Here is a 20,580-nt window from a genome sequence, read left to right on the forward strand (position 1 = left end):
ACTGGGAGCTGCAGGGGGCTGTGCCTGCGGTCAATGTCAGCAAAACGTCTCGCGGCTTGCAATCAGATTACCCTGATGGACCCCATGCGGCCCTCAGGTTACCCACTACTACACTAACACGACTCATGTGGATAATTCACTATGCAGCAATGATAGGTTTTATTTTATGTTGTTTCTTCAGAGGTACACAGAACTGAAGGTGCTCCCCAGAGCAAGAAGGTGAATGGCCAATGGCCCCTGCAGTAAAGAAGCTCTAACTTACAACAGCCTTATCCAACTTGCTTTGCAGCCCAGAATCTCTGAAGCACAGTGATACAAGCATGCCCCTTTCCACTCTCCACAAAGGGATCTGCGAAGGAGGACTGCATAGGGCCTCTTACATCAGCCCTATGCTGATTCTGCATCAGGAAATTCTCCCATAGCCTACTGTGGCCTCCTTACATGGCCAAAGCAGTGTACAGGGGCTTCGATGAGAGCCAGAATCTATCTCAATACCTTAAAAGTAATCTACAAAGAAAAACTATGGGCTTGCACCTTTTTCCACCTTCATAAGAAGAAATAGCAGCTTGCAACCATGTGCACACATACAAGTGTGTGTACATTTAATAGTTTATTCCCCCTCAGATTTTTACGTTGGATCTTCAGGTCTTGTCTGCCCAGGAAAGCTGATGACAACTAAAGAACTAGTAAAACAATAATACCATAAGAAAGAGCAAAAGGAATTTTAGTGGGACTGTTTAAAATTTTGGTTTTTGTTTAACATCACTTAACTTCAATGACTATTACATTTATTTTAGAAACAGGATATCTTGGTTAAAGGTTCAAAACCCAACCCCTTCTATCAATGCAATTAACGGAGACACCAATGAGTTCCTTCAGCAAGAACAGGGAACACTAGACTTGATATTCCTGATACTTTTACATTAAAAAACAAACAGAAAAACAAATATAAGACTTTCATGCTTTATTTATACATAGAGAACAAACAGGGTACCTCACCAACTTTTAAAAAATATTTTCAGATCATCTTTAAGCCTCAAGTTAAACAATTATGATGGTCCCTTCTGACCTTAAAGTCTATGAATCTAATAAAGTCCAAATGAAATATTAATTCCAGAAAGTATCAATTGTAGCTGATGTTATTGTCACAGCCAAAAACATTAAACATCTAGTTAGCTTGTATCCATAACTGTTCTCAGTTTAAGTTTTATTATTAAAATGGCTGAGTTACTGGAGCTATGACCTAATGATAAGACTCTCACTTATTAAGCTGAAACAAGGACTGTTTTTCTAGTGCAGAGGTTCTTAAACTTCATTGCACCGCAACCCCTTCTGACAACAAAAATTACTACATGACCCCAGGACCAAAGCCTGAGCCCACCCAAGCCCCTTTGCCCCGGGCCAGGGTAGGCAAAGCCAAAGCCCCAGCACCCAGGGCTGAAGCCCTCGGGCTTCGGCCCGGGGTGAAGGGGCTCAGGCTTCATCGGTGAGGCTCGGGCTTCCAGCCAGCTGCAATGTGGTATCTGGACTTGATGTTCCTAATATTTCTACATTAAAAAACAAAAAGAAAAATAAATATAAGACTTTCAGGCTTTATTTATATAGAGAGAACAAACAGGGTACCCCACCAGCTAATGCCAGCCATGGCAACTCCATTACAATGGGGTCCCGACCCACAGTTTGAAAACCGCTGCTAGCGCTATAATGAATCCAGATAATGCAGAGTGAGGAACACCACATAGCAAACAAAGAATTACATGTATGCTGCTAAAAACAGAATTATACTGAAAGAGGTAGGGGAAATATTTTAATGAAGGCTTGAGTTCTTAGATCCTAAAATTATTAAACTAAACCTTCATTTAAATGAAGAGTCAGATGAGAACATGGATCCATTACCACCAATTTTTAAAAACGCTATCAAGTTTTTATGATTTGGGAAAGTGCTAAATGCTTATGTGACTATTCAACAGTGAGTAACAACCTATTATGGTGTGTTTTCTTTCTGCTGCTGTATCTTTAAAATAACTGAAAAGGCTCAATAAATCTCCCCAAAAGCAAATAATTTGGAAATTAGAAGAGAGATCTTGGTATTTTGCAGACAAAGAATTGCAGGTTCACTGCTGTTTAGTTTACCAATTTTCATCAGAAAAATTGGTAAGTTCCTAGAATTCAGTTCAGGATCAGCATGAAATACTTACCAAGCAGTAGTAATGAATAGTGAGATTGTATTCCTTGTAAGTTCTCTTTTCTCCATATTTTTCGGGACAGTCATCAGTTCGTTGACAGAGGACACAGGCTAAAATATTGAAACACTGTTTAGAAACACTTAATGGAAATGGTCTATTAACAGAAAATGCTGTTCTAACCCTTAAATAAATTAAGTATGACCTAGGCTACTGGGTAAGTTTAGTAAAGCCAGTACCACCCATCTGGTATTCACCAGATGGAATTCAATGTTGTGTTTGTTTACCACACTCCACTTACTTTAAGTGGATGTTGTTTCTCTCCACTTTTTGTAGGTGCTCTCCTAGCCTTCCTTCTTTTTTCATGGGTAGGCTTAGAAGTGCAGAGCAGAAAGAGCAAGAGAAGAGAGATTGCAAGTTGCTCCTTCCCTGGCTCCTGCTGGATCCTAGTAAACAAGGGATTTTGCTCACCCAGCAGGCGCCTCTCGGAACCTACCAGCAAGCCACACGCCACCAGCTGAAATGCCCTGTTTTGAAGGCCAGTTAAGGTGGTATCTTTAATATTGTGTCAGTTGACTGCCTAAACACTATGCTGAGTTGTACATTATAAATGTGTAGAGTAATTGATATCTGAATATAAACACATTGTACCCAACTATTTTTGTAGAACTATAATGGATATATTGATGATCTCAATAACATAATAAGATCAATGGAAAGAATCATTACTTACCTGTTAGTAATTGTGGTTCTTGGAGAGGTTCTGCACATGTAGATCCCACTTATGGTGTCCATTTGCCCCAGCAAAGGAGTTCAGAACATTTTCACTAGCAGTGTCCAATAGGGGGGTCACACATGCCTTGAGGGCATAAAGGGCACAGCAACCCCAACTGCCACTCAGTTCCTTCATCTCCCAGAATCCTCATTTGTAAGACTTTGAGCTGCCAGTATAGAGGGCAGGTCATGGGAGCTACATGTGAAGAACATCTCAAAGAACTCCGGTTATTAGATAAGTAACTGGTCTTTAAGGAGATGGAAACTAGAAGTTATCTGTAAAGAGACTGCAAAATAGCTCTTCCAAAATGAGCATCAGATCTTGAAACTGTGACTTAATGTTTTGTAAGCATATGAGCTGAAGACCAGGTAATTGTTCTACATATGTCTGATACTGGAACCCAACTTTAGCATGCTATTGAGCCTGTTTGCACTCTGGTGGAGTGAGTTTGCATGTTTGGTGGAGGACTCTTATTAATATCATAAGCAGTTCTAATACAATCCATACCCATTCGAGCCATCCCTTTTGATTTATTATCATAAACAAAGAAAAAAGTCTTGGCATTTTACCAAGAGATCTAGTGGTACCTAGGTAATATAATGGTGACCTCACATCTAATGTATGTAATTCTGCAGGTGAAGAAGGTAGTTTTGGAAAAAAGGTGAAAAATGACTGCATCGATTGATATGAAAATTTGAGTACTTTAGGAATAAAAGATGGATGTGGTCTCATAGTTACTCTATTCATGTAAAAAAAATGTATAGAGGATTTATCATTAGGGATTGTAATTTGCTTATTCTACATGCTGACGTAATTGCCACCAGGAATGCTACCTTCACTGTCTGTAGATGAATTGGACAATTTGATAGAGGTTTAAGGAGATCAAGTGCAAGTGGGCCACAAGTGAAGAAAGTATTAAATTTGAAGTTCCATGCTGGAGCAATCTTTCTCACAGGAGGAAAAATGTGGGGGAAAATTTTCATAAATCTATTCATTGATTGATAAAGTTGCACCTCCCTCTTCTGGAGGATGAAATGCAGATATCACTGCCAAATAGACTTTGATTGAAGAGATATATTTAAAGCACCTGGGACTATCTAAGAGGTAATCTATTATTGGAACAGAACTCTGACATGGAGCCCAGAGATCTTCTGCCAGATCCAATATTCCTTCATTAATAGGTAACGCAACCCTGCTCTGGGATGCTGGCTGTAGAATATCAAAGGGTTTATATATACTTTTTCTGAACTGTCTCCAAAGGAACTTCTAGTGTTTTTGCCATATGCTTCAATAATTCCTGAAAAGTTTTAAAATCATCAGCTGAAAGACGTGTAGCTTAGTTCCATCAGGTAAGGAAGAAGAACCAAGTATAGCATCAGACGGATTGTCCTCATGGGCTGGTATTTCACCATCACTTAAAATTTGTTATTCCTCTGTATCTTGAACTCAATGAAGAGAGTGATCAGACTTATACGAGTTTGCATCAGGTGACTCATGATTAGATCCTGTCTATTGTGAGAATATTGTTCCTGAAATGGACAATGTCGAGAACCAATATGGCCATCTGGGAAAGGGACATTGTGGCCCTTTCGGAGGGAACCAAGGGGCATAGTGAGAATTAGCATCTCATAGAATCATAGACTTCAAGGTCAGAAGGAAACATCATGATAACCTAGTCAGACCTCCTGTACATTGCTGGCCACAAAACCTTACCCACTCACTCCTGTAATAGACCCACTACGTCTGGCTGAGTTACTCAAGTCCTCAAATCATGATTTAAAGACTTCAAGTTACAAAGAGTTTAAACCTGCAAGTGACCTGTGCCCCATGCTGCAGAGGAAGGCAAACCCTGCTGCCCCCCAAGATCTCTGGCAATCTGACCTGTGGGAAAATTCCTTCCTAACCCCAAATATAGTGATCAGTTGGACCCTGAGCATATGGTCAAGACCCACCAGCCAGACACCTGGGAAAGAATTCTCTGTAGTAACTCAGCCCGCCCTCCCCATCTAGTGTCCAATCAACAGCCATTGGAGATATTTGCTGCTAGTAGCTGCAGAATGGCTACATGCTTGTAGGGAGTCCCATCATACCATCCTCTCCATAAACTTATCAAGCTCAGTCTTGAAGGCAGTTAGGTTTTTTTTGCCCACTCTGCTCCCCTTGGAAGGCAGTTCTCAAACTCTACTCCTCTAATGGTTAGAAACCTTCACCTAATTTCAAGCCTAAAATTGTTGATGGTCAGTTTATAGCCATTTGTCCTTGTGTCCACATTGGCGCTTAACTTAAATAACTCCTCTCCCTCCCTGGTATTTATCCCTCTGATATATTTATAGAGAGCAGTCATATCTCCTGTCAGCCTTCTTTTGGTTACGCTAAACAAAACGAGATCTTTGAGTCTCCTCTCATAAGGTAGGTTTTTCCATTCCTCAGATCATCTTAGTAGCCCTTCTCTGCACCTGTTCCAGTCTGAATTCATCTTTCTTAAACATGGGACAACAGAATTGCACACAGTATTCCATATGAGGTCTCGTCCAGTGCCTTATATAACGGTACTAACACTTCCCTGTCTTTGCTGGAAATAGCTGGTCTGATGCATCCTAGGACTGCATTAGCCTTTCTCACAGCTGCATCATACTAGTGGCTCATAGTCATCCTATGATCAACCAAAACACCCAGGTATTTCTCCTCCTCTGTCACTTCCAACTGTAAGTCCCTAGCTTGTAGCAAAAATTCTTGTTGTTAGTCCTGAAGCGCGTTACCTTGCACTTTGCACTATTAAATTCATCCCACTTCTATTACTCAGTTTTCAAGGACCTCCAGATCGTGCATGATATTCCGGTCCTCCTCTGTATTAGCAATACCTCCCAACTTTGTGTCATCCACAAATTTTATTAGCACACTCCCACTTTCTGTGCCACAGTCATTATTAATAATGTTAAATAAGATAGGAATGGTCTTGGGGCCAGAGAAACTCCACTAGTAACCTCCCTCCAGCCTGACAGTTCACCTCTCAGTATGACCCATTGTAGTCTCCCCTTTAACAAGTTTCTTATCCACCTTTCAATTCTCATATTAATCCCCATCTTTTACAATTTAACTAATAATTTCCCATGTGGAACTGTATCAATAGCCTTACTGAAATCCAGGTAGATTAGATGTACTGTGTTTCCTTTGTCTTTAACAAAAAACAGTTATCTTCTCAAAGATCTGGCACGATCTATCTTTTGTAAAACCATGTTGTATTTTATTCCAATTATCGTTTGCCTCTATATCCTTAACTATTTTCTCTTTCAAAATTTGTTCCAAGACCTTGCATACAATTGAGGTCAAACTAACAGGCATCTTTAGGTCTATTAGGAGGCTCTTGTTCATATGCCTCCCTAAACTTTTCTTTCCGTCTGTCTGACTTCCTCTTTGGTCATTCAATGACAGACCTGCGGGTGGCAATTTTGCAACATAAAAGCTTCAAAAACAGACTCCAACGAGAAACTGCTGAGCTGGAATTGATATGCAAACTAGATACAATCAACTTAGGTTTGAATAGGGACTGGGAATGGCTGAGGTATTACAATCATTGAATCTATCTCCCCTTGTAAGTATTCTCACACTTCTTATCAAGCTGTCTGTACTGGGCTATCTTGATTATCACTTCAAAAGTTTTTTTCTTACTTAATTGGCCTCTCAGAGTTGGTAAGACAATTCCCACCTTTTCATGCTCTCTGTATGTGTATATATATCTCCATAATATTGTCGCAACCTGATACGCAGTTATGGCTCTGTATGGCCAATTGTCGGTCCACGGCCATCTTGTCCTGTTAAAAGGACAAGGCAGCCTCCATCTTGGACCAGGTTCTTGTTGCATAGGAAAGGGCAGAGACCTAATCCTGCCCAGGAACACTAAAGTGCTGTGTGTACTTTCCTGCTTTTTTTTTCCTGTTGGGCCGTCTAAAGGTCAGGCTAGTGCAGTGTGCAAAGACCTGATTCTGCCCAGCAACTCCGTAGTATGCATTTTCCCGCTCTTTTTGGGCCCGGTCGTCTGGAGATCAGGCTAGTTCTGCCCAGCAACTCCAGAGTACTGCATGCAGAGACCTAATTCTGCCCAGATACCCCTGTGTGCCGTGTGCAAATCCTGCCGGCGTGGGGGGCAACAGCTCGAAGCCTGGAGGGAGGGGGAACCAGGGACCAATCAGATGTTGACACGAGTGAGTGAGACCCTTTCTATAAAACTAGGTTTCCCCCCAAAATCTGTGTGGAGTGTCAGCTGAAGGGCCTGATCAACCTTTCAGCCAGGGTCTCCTCCCGGTATAGCTAGCTCGTGTCGTGGAGTATCCGCGTGTCAGCTGAAGGGCCTGATCAACCTTTCAGACAGGGTCTCCTCCGGTTATAGCTAGCTCGTGTCATGTCGTTTTGGATTTATCGCTTTGGATTTATCGTTTTGGATCTATTTCTATCAGCTCGTCATGCTTCTGGTGTCTGTTCTGCTGGTCAGCTGTGCCTGGAGTGCGGTATTTGCTTTCTAATTTCTGACAGTTTACTTACCTAGCTTCCTCTCTTTTTCCCCCTCCCTAACTCGGTACCAAGTGTGTATACAGTGTATGAGGATTGAAGTATTGAGCTCATAATTGCACAGTTGTCTAGTTTGTATAGTTGTTCTGAGTTTTTAGTAGATAGTTAATTGTAGACTGTTTTAAGGTTGTGTGAGTTACTGCTCTGTCTTTGTCTGGAGTGTTTGGTGCTAGGTGCTGTCTCCACCTGAGGATTAGCTGACCAAGGGGTTTCTGTCCCCGTGGTCTTTGTGAGTGGAATCTGCACAATCGCAGCCGCGCCACACTGGGTAAATCCCTTAGTGTGAAAGCAAGGGCAGTTGAGGCAGTGGCATGTGGGTCTCTTTTCTGTGTTGCACCGGGCACCACTCTGACGAACCCGATTTCCATCTTGTGTAATTGGTGTGTCTGCCTACTCAGTGTGAAGCAGTGAGCAGTATAGATTTGTATTGTTAATGATTTTTGGGTGTGTTTGTATTGTTTAATAACATCCCAGCTAAGAATTGCCCCCTCCTCGGCCAACGTTGTAACTATCCCCCCAATAAACGCAGCCACTTGGCTTTGCACCTTATTCTGGTCCTGCCTGATTTTCCTCTCCCAATATAAAGCTGATCGAACCGCAATCTATTTCGGACAAATATATGTTCCATTCCATGCCTCCGAAGAAGTGGGCTGAAGCCCACAAAAGCTTATGCTCAAATAAATTTGTTAGTCTCTAAGGTGCCACAAGTACTCCTGTTCTTTCTTTGGTGGAGGACTCCCACTAGAGTCTATAGAGGAATCAGAAGCCATGACAGGAGACTGAAGGATTTGAGTGGGTGTTAAATCCTTGATTGTATTAACATGCTGGTTAAAAGATATTTTCATTAGCTGCACCCTAGTTTTCTTTTTGAGGAGGGGCTCTGTCTGGTATTGAGATCAGGGAAACCACCAGAATTGGTGACTCAGGTGCTGGAGTGACCCTAAGGTCTAGTGAAAACACATAAGAAGCTTTTGGAGCTGCAAATTTAGTTGTAAAAGGTCCCTGCAAAAAACCACTGGTGCACAGCAGACTTTGATCAAAGCTGCCAGTGCTGACAAGGAAAGCATTGCAGAAGACTGTCCTGGGCACTCTGATGCTGAGAGCGACGGTGCTGCTGAAGCCAGTGCTTATGAGAAGGAAGTCACATGACTCTGAGCTCTTCTTTCCTTGAGATCTTTTAACTGAAATAGTAGAGGAAGATTTCTGTATCAGCTCTGTGCAGAGGTGCATCATGGCAGCACTCTTCTGCACTCTTAGCACAGATCCTTTAAAGAACTCTGCACTCCCGGCAGCAAAGAGAGGGCTTGGTGCCAGGAAACAGAGTCAGAGTCTCTCAGTCCTTGGACAGCAAGGGTCTCCGACTGCTCCGATGGATCTGAATCTTTTTAAATTGCTCCTGAATTAGGTGTCACGTTTCTGGTGACAGAAGCCTTGGAGAGATGAGCTGAGAAAACAGAAGCCTCTGTATCAGGTCTGTGCTGAGTCAGACATAACTCTCATGGACCTTTCCCTTTAAGATAAAGCTTCAGTTTGGACTACCACTCCTTGTGTGCGCACTTCTTGAAGGAGTTGCAAACTGCACACTGAGCCATGACAGATTCCTCACCCAGACAGTAAAGGCATCTGTTGCGATCTCCCCACAGGAGGACATGGCTTGGAGCCTTGGCTCTGCCACAAGCAATTTTTTTTGTGTGTGACCTACTGAGAACATGCTACTTGAAACAGTAACAAGTAAATTAGCTACTAAGTATAAACAAATTATTAAGTAACAAGATTACTACAAAGGGACACTATGTTGTTCTGACTTTGCCTCATGGTAAGAAGGAACTTCGTGGTGGTTGCTGAACCCTTTAAGCCCTGGGGGTAGGGGACACAAGGCCACAAAGAGCATATGCCTGACCCCTATTGGCAATGGTAGAATATAAAACATTTTCACCTGTGATGGGGCACATGGACACCAGAAATGGGATCCACATGTGCAGTAACTTGAAGACCCGTGTTACTACTTTTTAGTCCATTGCTTTTTCACATGTATGTGTGGCAATCATTCAGCAATACACGATTCAGTGTAAGGGGTTTCATTGACTGCATTAAGTCACATATTAGAAATGCTCATACAATGTACAGTAGTGTTTCGAAACAGATCCATTAGCAAATTCAAGAACACCTCGGATTTAACAAATATAAAACACAAAAACAAACTATTAAGGTTACCAAGAAATTCAGAAAACAAAAACTAACAAAGCTAAAAACAGACAAATTAATTTCAAATATCTTAATTCTGACCTGCAGTAGAAATAAATTAAAGTTTTTCTTAAATTTACTGATACTTCCATTAATCTAAAGGAACCATATTCATTTAATGCTAATGGTAAACAGTCACAACAGAGAAAGAAAACAGTGCTATTTTAAACTCTTCTATTTTCTGAAAAGTGAAGTCTCAATCAAACATCAAACATCAAAGTTTAGATAAGTCTCACACACAGCTAAGTTTAACCCAGCAGTTGTACTTCCAAAGTGATTTTTTAAAAGCATTTATTTGCAAAACGATCAAAATATGTTTTAAACATAAACATAATTACGGGAAGCCTTTATCAAAATTAGGGAAATAAGTCATCAAGAATATCATGCCACCCTGAGCTCACTCTGAAGGGAATCATGTTTCAACACACTATTTTACTACTGAAATTTCACCCATTCTTTTAAACCATTGCATTACCAAGCCACATGCTGGAGTCATACTGTTGAATTTAAATTGAAATCCTACATTAAAATAATTGCCTTTGTATTGCAGCTAGGGTGACCAGATTTTATAGGGACAATCCTGATTTTGGGGGCTTTTTCTTATATAGGCACCTATTACCCCCCCCCACCTCCACGCCATCCCGATTTTTTACACTTGCTATCTGGTCATCCTAACTGCAGCATCTACAAGTTCTGTAAATGTTTAAATACAGTAAGTTAGCTAAATCAGTGGTTCTCAACCAGGAATACGCGTACCTCGGGGGGTGGGGGGGGTATGCAGAGGTCTTCCACGGGATACATCAACTCATCTAGATGTTTGCCTAGTTTTGCAATAGGCTACATAAAAAGCACTAGCAAAGTCAGTACAAACCAAAATTTCACACAGACAATGACTTGTTTAGACTGCTCTCTATATACTATACACTGAAATGTAAGTACAATATTTCTATTCCAATTGATTTATTTTATAATTACATGGTAAAAATGAGAAAGTAAGAATTTTTTCAGTAATAGTGTGCTGTGACACTTTTGTATTTTGATGTTTGATTTTGTAAGCAAGTAGTTTTTAAGTAAGGTGAAACTTGGGGGTAAGCAAGCCAAATCAGACCACTGAAATGGGTACAGTAGTCTGGAAAGGCTGAGAGCCACTGTGCTAAATCATTTAAATAGCCTTACTTACCTGGGCTTTGGAAGTGGCAGAGGGTATTTTCATTCATTCTAGTACCTTTCTTCTAGCTGTTTACTATGGAAATTAAAAACAATATGTCAAAAGTATTCAGTTTGTTGAGGATGGTACACTGCATTTTACTGTATTTAATCCAATTTTCTTTTAAACTCAAGAAGTTGAGAGACTAAATCACCTACTTCTAAATGTTTCCTTTTACAATGCTTCCAAGATGGCCTCAAAGTCCTAAAAAAATTAAAATTCATCTTTCACTCTGAAAGGTAAAAGTTGAAAAGGATAAAGGCTGAAAAGGTGAAATCTGATCTCCCCTTTGATATCTGATCTTTTGTGTTTTACGCTATACTATACAGCATTTCTCAAACTGGGGATCCCGACCCAAAAGGGAGTCGCAAGGTTATTGTAGGGGGTTGTGGTATTGCCAACCTTACTTCAGAGCTGGGCAGCCAGAGAGCGGCGGCTGCTGGCCAGGCACCCAGCTCTGAAGACAGCACGGCCAGCAGCAGCAGCACAGAAGTAAGGGTGACATGGTATGGTATTGCAACCCTTACTTCTGTGCTGCTGATGGCAGCGGCACTGCCTTCAGAGCTGGGTGGCCAAAGAGTGGTGGCTGCTGGCTGAGCACCCAGCTCTGACGCCAGTGCCAGCGGGGGAGTTGCCACTCTTTTGGGAGGAGCAGGGGGTTCATCATGAGCTTTACAAGTTTATATTTTGCCATTTTCAAATACATGTTCATGCTTTGTTACAACACCATGAAATTCAAGATTTTTAAAATGCTATGACCAGGAAATTTACGAAAATGGACTGTGAATTTGGTAGGGTTCTAACAATAACATTAAGGCAATTTGCCTCTGACTTCCCCAGCATTTGGGAACCGAACCATGAACAAGTTTTATTTCCTCTTCCAAAAGATACTTTTGCAAAAACACTGGCAAAGACCTTGCAGTTTGCCTATCAAATTAGTGAACTATGCATTTAAATGCAAATTTGTTCTCAATTAAAATTAACTGACAAGATTTCAGTTTCTGCAAAAAACACCACACAACACACTGGGCTACGCTCTTCTCTGATGTAATTCATTGGACTTTAGTGGAGTTACACCAGGAAGAAATCTGATCCATTTTGTTAATATTTACTACAGCATTTCCCAAAATGTGGGATGCAAAGTAGCAGCTGTGGAGGATGGGAGGGTATGGATAGGCCTTAATTGTTCTCCAGAACTTTTAGCTATTATGCTTAAGAAGAAAACTTGATCCAAGTACAACTGATGCAGTGGTGTCTCCCTGAAGTTGCAGACAGTGTGGATTAGATTTAAGGTCTGAACTATCCCAATCATTTAAATGATCAAAACACACAACAAAGTTGAGGAATATCACATTATGAAGATCTACAGAGAGTGACCGATTATTTTGGATAGACCAGTTCACATTTTACACCGCTGTAGGGCTAAAGGCAGTTAACTTCATTTTCCTTAGTAAGGGCTCAGCTTCCAAATATCTGGGAAACGCTGGTTGGCTGAACAAGAAACATGCAACTAAGCTTAAAACTATAGCCACTCTTCAAGGAACTGCTGGCAATGCACATGGGAAGAAAACTGTGTAACATTTCTAGGAATCAGAAGTAAGACATAGAAGAGGCCTATTGGGTCATGTAATCCATCTGCTGGTGCAGGAATATCTATAGAAGTGAAGGCTTGTGCTTGGAATAATCTGAAATCACTAGTTATGCAATTTAATGTGTCATCCTTTTTATTCAATCTCTTTTTATTTTAATACTTTTGGACAATTTTAACTTCAAGTTATATACTTACATACTGTATATCACATTTATTATGCCCTTACACTGCCAAACAAATCAACTAATCAAGATTGGCAGAAATGGCATCAAGTGACAATTTAACTGAATCCGATAATCTACAAAGAAGTTATTTTCCCCACTCTTCTTTGGTGAGGGAGTCAAGAACAGAGTTTAAAACAGTATCTTACCTCTTTGGAACTTCTCTTGAAAGATGTTTTTTCTCACTCAGCAATGGCCACTGGCACCCTCAAGGTCTTCAATCTTCTAGGGCACTCGAACTGAGGGACCATCTGTACAGGTAAAGAGGATCCCAGATGTCAGTACTCTGTGGCTTAATGAAATGGTGAAAAATCCTGATAGACAGAGGGAGCTTAGGTTTGGTTGGCAATGAGAAGCACAAATGCCAGAACCTAACATTTCATTCTCTCTTTGGGGTTGGGGAGGAGAAGAAAGAGGAGGAACTGCTACTAAAAGCAGTGGGTTGCTCTCTTATCTCAGTGAGTGTGCCTGGAGTTTTTAATTCACAAATTAAGGATCTTTGAGATCAAAACCTTACCTGTGCACAAAGCCCCCAACTCCAGTGAGGGTTCCATACAGATGCAAAGGTTTTCCTGCGAGGATCTAGTTGCAGGATTGGAGCCTAAATCATTGCCCACTGGGTACAAAAGTGAGACAGTAGCCAACTATTTTGCCTGAATTATTGTTTCCTCAAGTCTGCCACTAATTTTGAAATCAAATACTTCCCACATTTAATCAACAGCTGAAGTCTATAAAAAATGGGAACGTGCAGGCAATGGGTAAGATGGCTCCTAAGGACTGTAGTACCTTTAATACAGAAACAAAAGTTGTTTTAAAAAATGAAATTGGTTTATAATACCTTGCAATTGGAGTCTACTTCCTAGAGGACTATGTTTACTTGGGGAAAAAACAACTAAACCTAAGGAAATGCTAGACAAGTTAGTACATAATAAGTGATTTAACTTGTTTTTGTGCTACTGGCCTTCCAATATTTTAGTGTCATGCCTACTTACAATTACGATATACCAAACCTCACAAACAGCCCATACTTATGGCATCTCTCTAACACTAGCTACTACATTGTTCTCCAGAATCTAAGCTATCAGTTTCAAAATAAAGGGCAAGTCCACATTACAAAATTAAGTTGACAGAAGTTGCATCAACGTACATCTGTCTCAGTTAAGTCGCTTTTGCATGGCCACACTACACTTGTGTCAGCAGTGTGTGTCCTCACTAGCAGCGCTTGCACTGATGCAGAGAGCAATCCATTGTGGGTAGTTGTCACGTCGTGCAACTTGCCATCATCTAATGCAGGGTGTTTTGGGAAAGGTTTCCAATGCCTCATGGAAGCAAACAAGTTGAACAGGGGTGACTGGGAACATGGTTTCAACATCCCATGATGCTGTTTTCTCCATCTCATAATTTTATCTGCATCCCATAATGTGTTGGCCTCTTTTCAAAAGCAAACCCACGTGGCAGCCATCTCTGTGAAAAGCATGGATCCTGAACAGCTCTGCACTACTGAGTGTACAACGCGCCTGATCCCTCAAACGGAGCCACAGGCAACATGACAATTCCTTGGAGGCTAGCTTGCTGTGAGACACAGGAACAATTCAAGGTTATTGTAGGCATTCACAGAGCAGCTGCAGATGGAGGAGCATCAGTTCTGGGCCCGAGAAACAAGCACTGACTGGTGGGATAGAATTGTTATGTAGGCATGGGATGATGAGCAGCAGCTGCAGAACTTTTGGATGCGCAATGCCACATTCCTGAAGTGTGTGCAGAGCTCACCCCAGTCTTCTGGCACAGCGACACCAAAATGAGAGCAGCCTGACAGTGGAGAAACCAGTGGTAATCGCTGTGTGGGAGCTTGCAACATCAGATTGCTATCAGTCAGTCAGGAATCAATTCTGAGTTGGGAAATCTACCATGAAGGCTGCTATGTTGCAAGTGTGCAAGGCCATTAATTGCATCCTGCTACGAAGGACTAGGAATCTGGGCAATGTGCAGGACATAGTGGATAGTTTTGCAGCAGTGGGGTTCCTGAACTGCGGTGGGGCAACAGATGGCACACATATCCCTATTTTGGCACTAGACCATCTTGCCAGAGTACATCAACAAAAAGGGCTACTTTTCTATGGTATTGCAAGCTCTGGTGGATCACCAGGGGCATTTTATCAATATCAGTGTGGGATGGTCAGGGATGGTGCATGATGCACACATCCTTAAGAACACAGGCCTCTACAGAAGGCTGCAAGCAGGAACTTTTCAGACCAGAGGATTACCACTGACGACGTCGAAATGCCAATACTGACCCTGGGAGACCCAGTCTACCCCATTACAATCATGGCTCATGAAGCCATACACCAGCCACCTCAACAGCAGCAAGGAGCGTTTCAACTAGAGGCTCCACAGCTGCAGAATGTATTTTAATGTGCCTTGGCCATCTGAAAGGCTGGTGGTGCTGTCTACTTATGAGATTAGACCTCAGAAAAAAAATTGATATATATATCCCAATGGTTATAGCTGCCTGCTGTATGCTTCATAATATCTGTGAAGCTAAGGGGAAAAGTTTCTGCCGGGGTGGAGGTGGAAAAGCTGTCTGCTGATTCTGAGCAGCCAGATACTAGGGCTATAAGAAGAGCTCAACATGGAGCTATATGGCCCAAGGAGGCTTTGAAAGGCCATTTTAATAGTGCAGAATGTGCATTGCTGTAGTGTGCTCTGTCTGGCTTTGGTTTTTGCACCCCAGTACGAGCCTTGTAATGAGTGCTGTGTATGTAGTAATATCAATAGAGGTATTTGCAATGTTGTATTATTTGTGAATGTCAGCCCCAGCCAGCATAAGTTGTGAATAAAGATGAATTAAATTTCCACAAATAGACTTTTATTCCAAACCCATACAAACATATAACTGAATGAAACTTTATAAACACAGGGAAAAGAACCTTTAAATGGGAAAGAACAGCCATTTTCATTTCACAAACACATACACCAATCGTGTCTCTCACACGTCAGCATATGCACGGCTGTGATTGTCTGTACTCTTCCCTAGGGTGGAGCGGTAGGGCTCCTGCAGCAGCCTCGGACTCCACATGGAATTTGGGGAGGGTGGGGTGTAGGGAGATGTGAGAATGCAGTTGTCCATGGGCTGCAGAGAGAGGCGAGCACAGGTCTGTTGAACCTGAAGGTGAACAAGAGTCACCAGCATTGAGTATGCAGTTCACTCTCTCAAGGGGGCTGCGGGGCCCCACGGCTAAAACCCAGAGCCTGATCCCCGGAGCCCTCCACCCCCCCAAGCAAGGCTGAAGCCGGGAGCAGCGGGGCTGAAGCCAGGAGCCCCAGTGCTCCCCATGGGGCAGAAGCCCTGAGCCCATGGGCAGAGATGGGGGGGGGGACGACACAGGGGTGTTGCATCCCCCCCCCCAAAAAAAAAACTACAGTGCAAGAGCAAGGCAGTCCCAGGGCAGCTCCACCCCCCCACACCTCCTTCTCTCCCCGGCCATGTCAGAGGCAAGAAGTCAGAACCAGGCAGTGCGGGACAGCTGCTGCTCTGGCTGGTGCCATGGAACAGGCAGCCACAGCGTTCCCTTGTTTCCTGCTGCTGCAGGGGTTTGAAGCTGTTCCTCAGCTCCCTGCCCCATTTGCTCATGCAGCAGGTAAGAGCCATCTGGGTGAGGGACCCAGCTTCATGGCTGGCGGAGCACTCGGGGAACAGGGACCAGAGGAGCCCTCTGGGCACACAGCTGTGACCCTCCTCCCTGCACCCTGAGTTACTCCCCTGCCTGCACTCAGCCCTTAGCTACCCCTCTCCCTGAGCAGTTTTTAAACTTTTTGAGCTGAGCCCCTCCCCTTTTGAGTTATCATTTTGGTTGCCCCCCCCCCCCGAACCCCAACCCAGACGGACTGGGTGGCCTGCTGAGATGAATCAAGGAGTGGAGGTGGCGCTCCCTCCTCAGACCCCACCGTGCAGAGCTGGCTCAAGCCTCATTGGCCCCTGCCCACCCAAAATAGAAGTCAAACTACAGCTATGCCCAAGGGACCTCCCACCAGCCCAGAGCCCCGAGTCCCTCCTCCCCACTGGGCCCTGAAGTTTTTATAGCATTATTGTGGGGGGGTCTCAGAAAGAAAAAAGTTGAGAACACCTGGTGTAGACCTGGCAGGAGAGCCAACAAACAACAAGTACACTGCACGACTTTTAGCGGTACAGCTGTAGCAACACGGCCATGCCGCTAAAAGCTGTGTAGTGTAGACGTAGCCTGAATCAAGAAGGAGCCAAGTCCAGGGAGCCTAGTTTAGCCCACTGGCACATTCAAGCACCTTATTTTGAATATTTGCACAGCCTATTGCAAGTGGCATCTCATGTTGGCAATTTAAATGGGTAGAGCTTAGTTTCTGAGACAAGACTGGAAGAGTACTGCCACTTTGTGCCCCACAAGCCGCTCCCCTCTGCATCTGACCCCTGCTATTCACACAGTGGTATTACTGAAGTGACATCACATTTGCATTAAAAGCAGCTTCTGCTCAAGACAGCTACTGCAAATTATCATACTCTTGGAGAAAAACACATTCAAAATAAGGCTGAATTGATCTTTTGCAAATTGACCAAGTTTGTTCTTTAATTTAAGTCTTTATGATTTTAAAATAAAAGAGATGTCAATAAATGAACAAAGGGAAGATGCTTTCAGGTGCATGCTTTCCATGCTGTTCAAACAACAAAGTGCTATTTAGGGCTTTCACAGATGCTATTTCAATTAACACTGTGCCCCCTTAATTTAAATATGAAAGGGTCTTAGGTTCACATTGTAGTGTGTGACAACATAATGGTAGGTCCTGAAAGAAAGCCACTGGGCTATTTGTTCAGCAAATGATACTCAGACTTCAGGAGAAATCTCCATGGAGTATTTTGAAGATTAACAACAGCTCCTCTGACATCATTCAGTCCAATCTAACAGACCTAAAGAGCATCTTTTAAAAGTTTAACATAAAACACAGCCTTTACTCCATATAGCACCTTCCATGAAAGATTCAATCCTCTCAGAGATGCTTCAGTTAGCTTACATAGGGAAAAGGGGGAATTACGTCCACAGGGGATGCATTATGCGTTTACAATCTCTCTCTGAGGGGCTTTGCTCTGCCTCTGGGGAGGAGGATGTTGGACTTCTCCCTTCTGGGGATGGGGATTTTGTTGTCTCTTCTGCCCCGTGTACCCTCCCTGTGGAGACAGGAGAGGGGGCTGGGGTCCTACTCTGCCTGTTAAACCCTCTTCCCAGCCCGTGGGACGAGGGAGATCGTGATCTGTGTCAGTGGACGGGCGGCAAGTGCCATAGATCAGAGGACACGAGGTCAATGGGGCAACACCCACCCCCCCCCAGGAATAGGGTCGGAAAAGGGGGGAGGGGAGTCTCGGGGGCAAGGCCGCCCCCCCCCGATAAAATCGGAGGAGGGGGGGTCCCGGAAGGAGAGCGCCCCCCCGGGGCAGAGTCGGAAAAAGGGGCCCCAGAGGGAGCGCCCCCCCCGGGGACAGGGTCAGAGGAGAAGGGGCCGGAGGGAGCGCGCCCCCCCCGGGGTAGTCGGAAGGCGGGGGGGGTCCCGGCGGGAACGGAAAGGGACCGTTACTCACACGGCAGCTCCGCAAGCAGCATCCCCAGCTCCGAGCCTCACGCCGAAGGCTCAGCAGTATCATAACCGCCACCCGATTCAAACCCCAACATCCGCTGGCGTCCCGGAAGCGAGGCGCCAAAGCCCGCCCCGAACCTGGCAGGCTGTCTCGGCCGTCGGCTGCTTGCGCTTGGCTGTTGATCGATGTGATCGGCGCTCGGCGGCTGCCGCCTAGCAGCGGATCACTGTGATGCGCGCTCCTCCTAGGCAGCTTTCGAGGAGCCTGGCGAGGGGCGCGTCCTGCTGCGTCCCCGGGGGCAGAGCCGGCGCTGGGTGGCGAGGGGTGAAGGGAGCTGCGGAGCGTCCTGTACCACAGCTCCTCCTGGGATAAGTGCACAGCCCCGACTGGTACTGATGGGACTGCACTTGTGCAAACTGCAGTGCTCACAATCATCATCACTAGGGCTAAGATTTTGTCACGCATATTTTGAGCAAAAGTCACAGGTCACAGGCAATAAAGAAAAATTCACAGAAGCCCGTGACCTATCCGTCACTTTTACTAAAAATATGCATGACACCCAGGCATAGGCGGCAGGTTCGTATAATTTTTGGTGGGGCCCAAAATGGTGGTTCCCCCCCCCCCCCCCTCTCACCCTGTAAGCTGATATAAAATGAAGCTACAATGCGTCAGCACCACAAGATTACAAGGGTCAGTTAAAAGTGGAAAGTCAGAAGCAGCACTTGCCTATTAATACCTAATATACGGTATTAAATTTTGTTGCACCTGTTGTGACAAAGTGGGAATGTTCTTAATGTTTTCTTTGAATACTGTGTGGGTGCCTCAGTTTCCCCTGCAAAGTGCCAACTGACGGTGTTGGGGACAAAGAGATCAGGTGGCCTCCTTGTCTGGAAGAGACACAAAAGGCCAGATGAGGGAGTGTCAGTTTGGAGCTGGCTGGGGAAATCGGGAGAGGCCCAGAACTTGGGTCTGGGCTCCCCACCCCCCAAGATGGACCTGACTGAGGGGTCCTGTTTTCTGTACTTACAAGCTCTGTTTTAGACTGTGTCCCTGTCATCTAATAAACCTTCTGTTTTACTGTCTGGCTGAGAGTCACATCTGACTGCGGAGTTGGGATGCAGGGACCTCTGGTTGCCCCAGGACCTTCCTGGGCAGACTCGCTGCGGAAAGTGCACAGTGTGGAAGGGCATGCTGAATGCTCCGAGGTCAGACCCAGGAAGGTGTAAGCTTCTTGCCCTGGAGACAGTATGCTCAGAGAGGAGGCTCCCCCAGAGTCCTGACTGGCTTTGTATGGAATTGTTCCAAAGCATCCCAGCATCCCCTTCCACACCATGCGCTTCCCGGAAGTCTGCACAGGCACTGACACTCCCTCCTCTGGCCTTTGTCTCTTTTCCAAGCATTAGGAGGCCACCTGATCTCTTTGTTCTCCAACACCTTCAGTTGGCACCTTGCAGGAGAGTGGCCCAGGCCATCAGTTGCCTGGAGGCAGGGTTGCAGCCATTCTCTGTGCAGATGGCATCACACTGGCCCTCTAGGGCTTTACAACAATCACACCCCCTTATCCCACCATCTAGAGCCTTAAGAAATGCATTGGGGAAACTGAGGCACACAGACAGTATTCAGAGAAAACACCTGTATACGACCAGTTACATACTTTGAAGGGTGTAAAATAATCAAATACTGTACTAAATACAATGATACTCCAAACACCTTCAGTTGGCACCTTGCAGGAGAGTGGCCCAGGCCATCAGTTGCCTGGAGACAGGGTGTCGGCCATTCTCTGTGCAGACAGCATCACACTGGCCCTCTAGGGCTTTACAACAATCACACCCCCTTATCCCACCATCTAGAGCCTTAAGAAATGCATTGGGGAAACTGAGGCACACAGACAGTATTCAGAGAAAACACCTGTATACAACCAGTTACATACTTTGAAGGGTGTAAAATAATCAAATATTGTGCTAAATACAATGATACTCCAAACACCTTCAGTTGGCACCTTGCAGGAGAGTGGCCCAGGCCATCAGTTGCCTGGAGACAGGGTGTCGGCCATTCTCTGTGCAGACAGCATCACACTGGCCCTCTAGGGCTTTACAACAATCACACACCCTTATCCCACCATCTAGAGCCTTAAGAAATGCATTGGGGAAACTGAGGCACACAGACAGTATTCAGAGAAAACACCTGTATACGA

At 44.2% G+C, this 20,580-nt stretch overlaps 1 protein-coding gene across 2 annotated transcripts in view; it reads right to left on the bottom strand.

Moving 5' to 3' along the window:
• G2E3 (G2/M-phase specific E3 ubiquitin protein ligase) overlaps nt 1-18,687 on the bottom strand; it is a 58,372-nt gene extending 39,685 nt beyond the window's left edge. The window contains exons 1-4 of one of the 2 annotated variants that reach the window (XM_045017219.1): nt 18,390-18,687; nt 12,937-13,038; nt 10,949-11,011; nt 2,199-2,296 (exon numbers count right to left, since the gene is read on the bottom strand). In XM_045017219.1, coding sequence (XP_044873154.1) covers nt 2,199-2,296; nt 10,949-10,985 — 135 coding nt within the window. In that variant the 5' untranslated portion in view covers nt 10,986-11,011; nt 12,937-13,038; nt 18,390-18,687. The remainder of the gene's footprint in view (nt 1-2,198; nt 2,297-10,948; nt 11,012-12,936; nt 13,039-18,389) is intronic. The other variant, XM_045017221.1, reaches the window with a different exon arrangement.
• Between the last annotated feature and the right edge of the window lie 1,893 nt (nt 18,688-20,580).

Source organism: Mauremys mutica, chromosome 4 (assembly GCF_020497125.1).
Source record: "Mauremys mutica isolate MM-2020 ecotype Southern chromosome 4, ASM2049712v1, whole genome shotgun sequence".
Classification (NCBI taxonomy): domain Eukaryota; kingdom Metazoa; phylum Chordata; order Testudines; family Geoemydidae; genus Mauremys; species Mauremys mutica.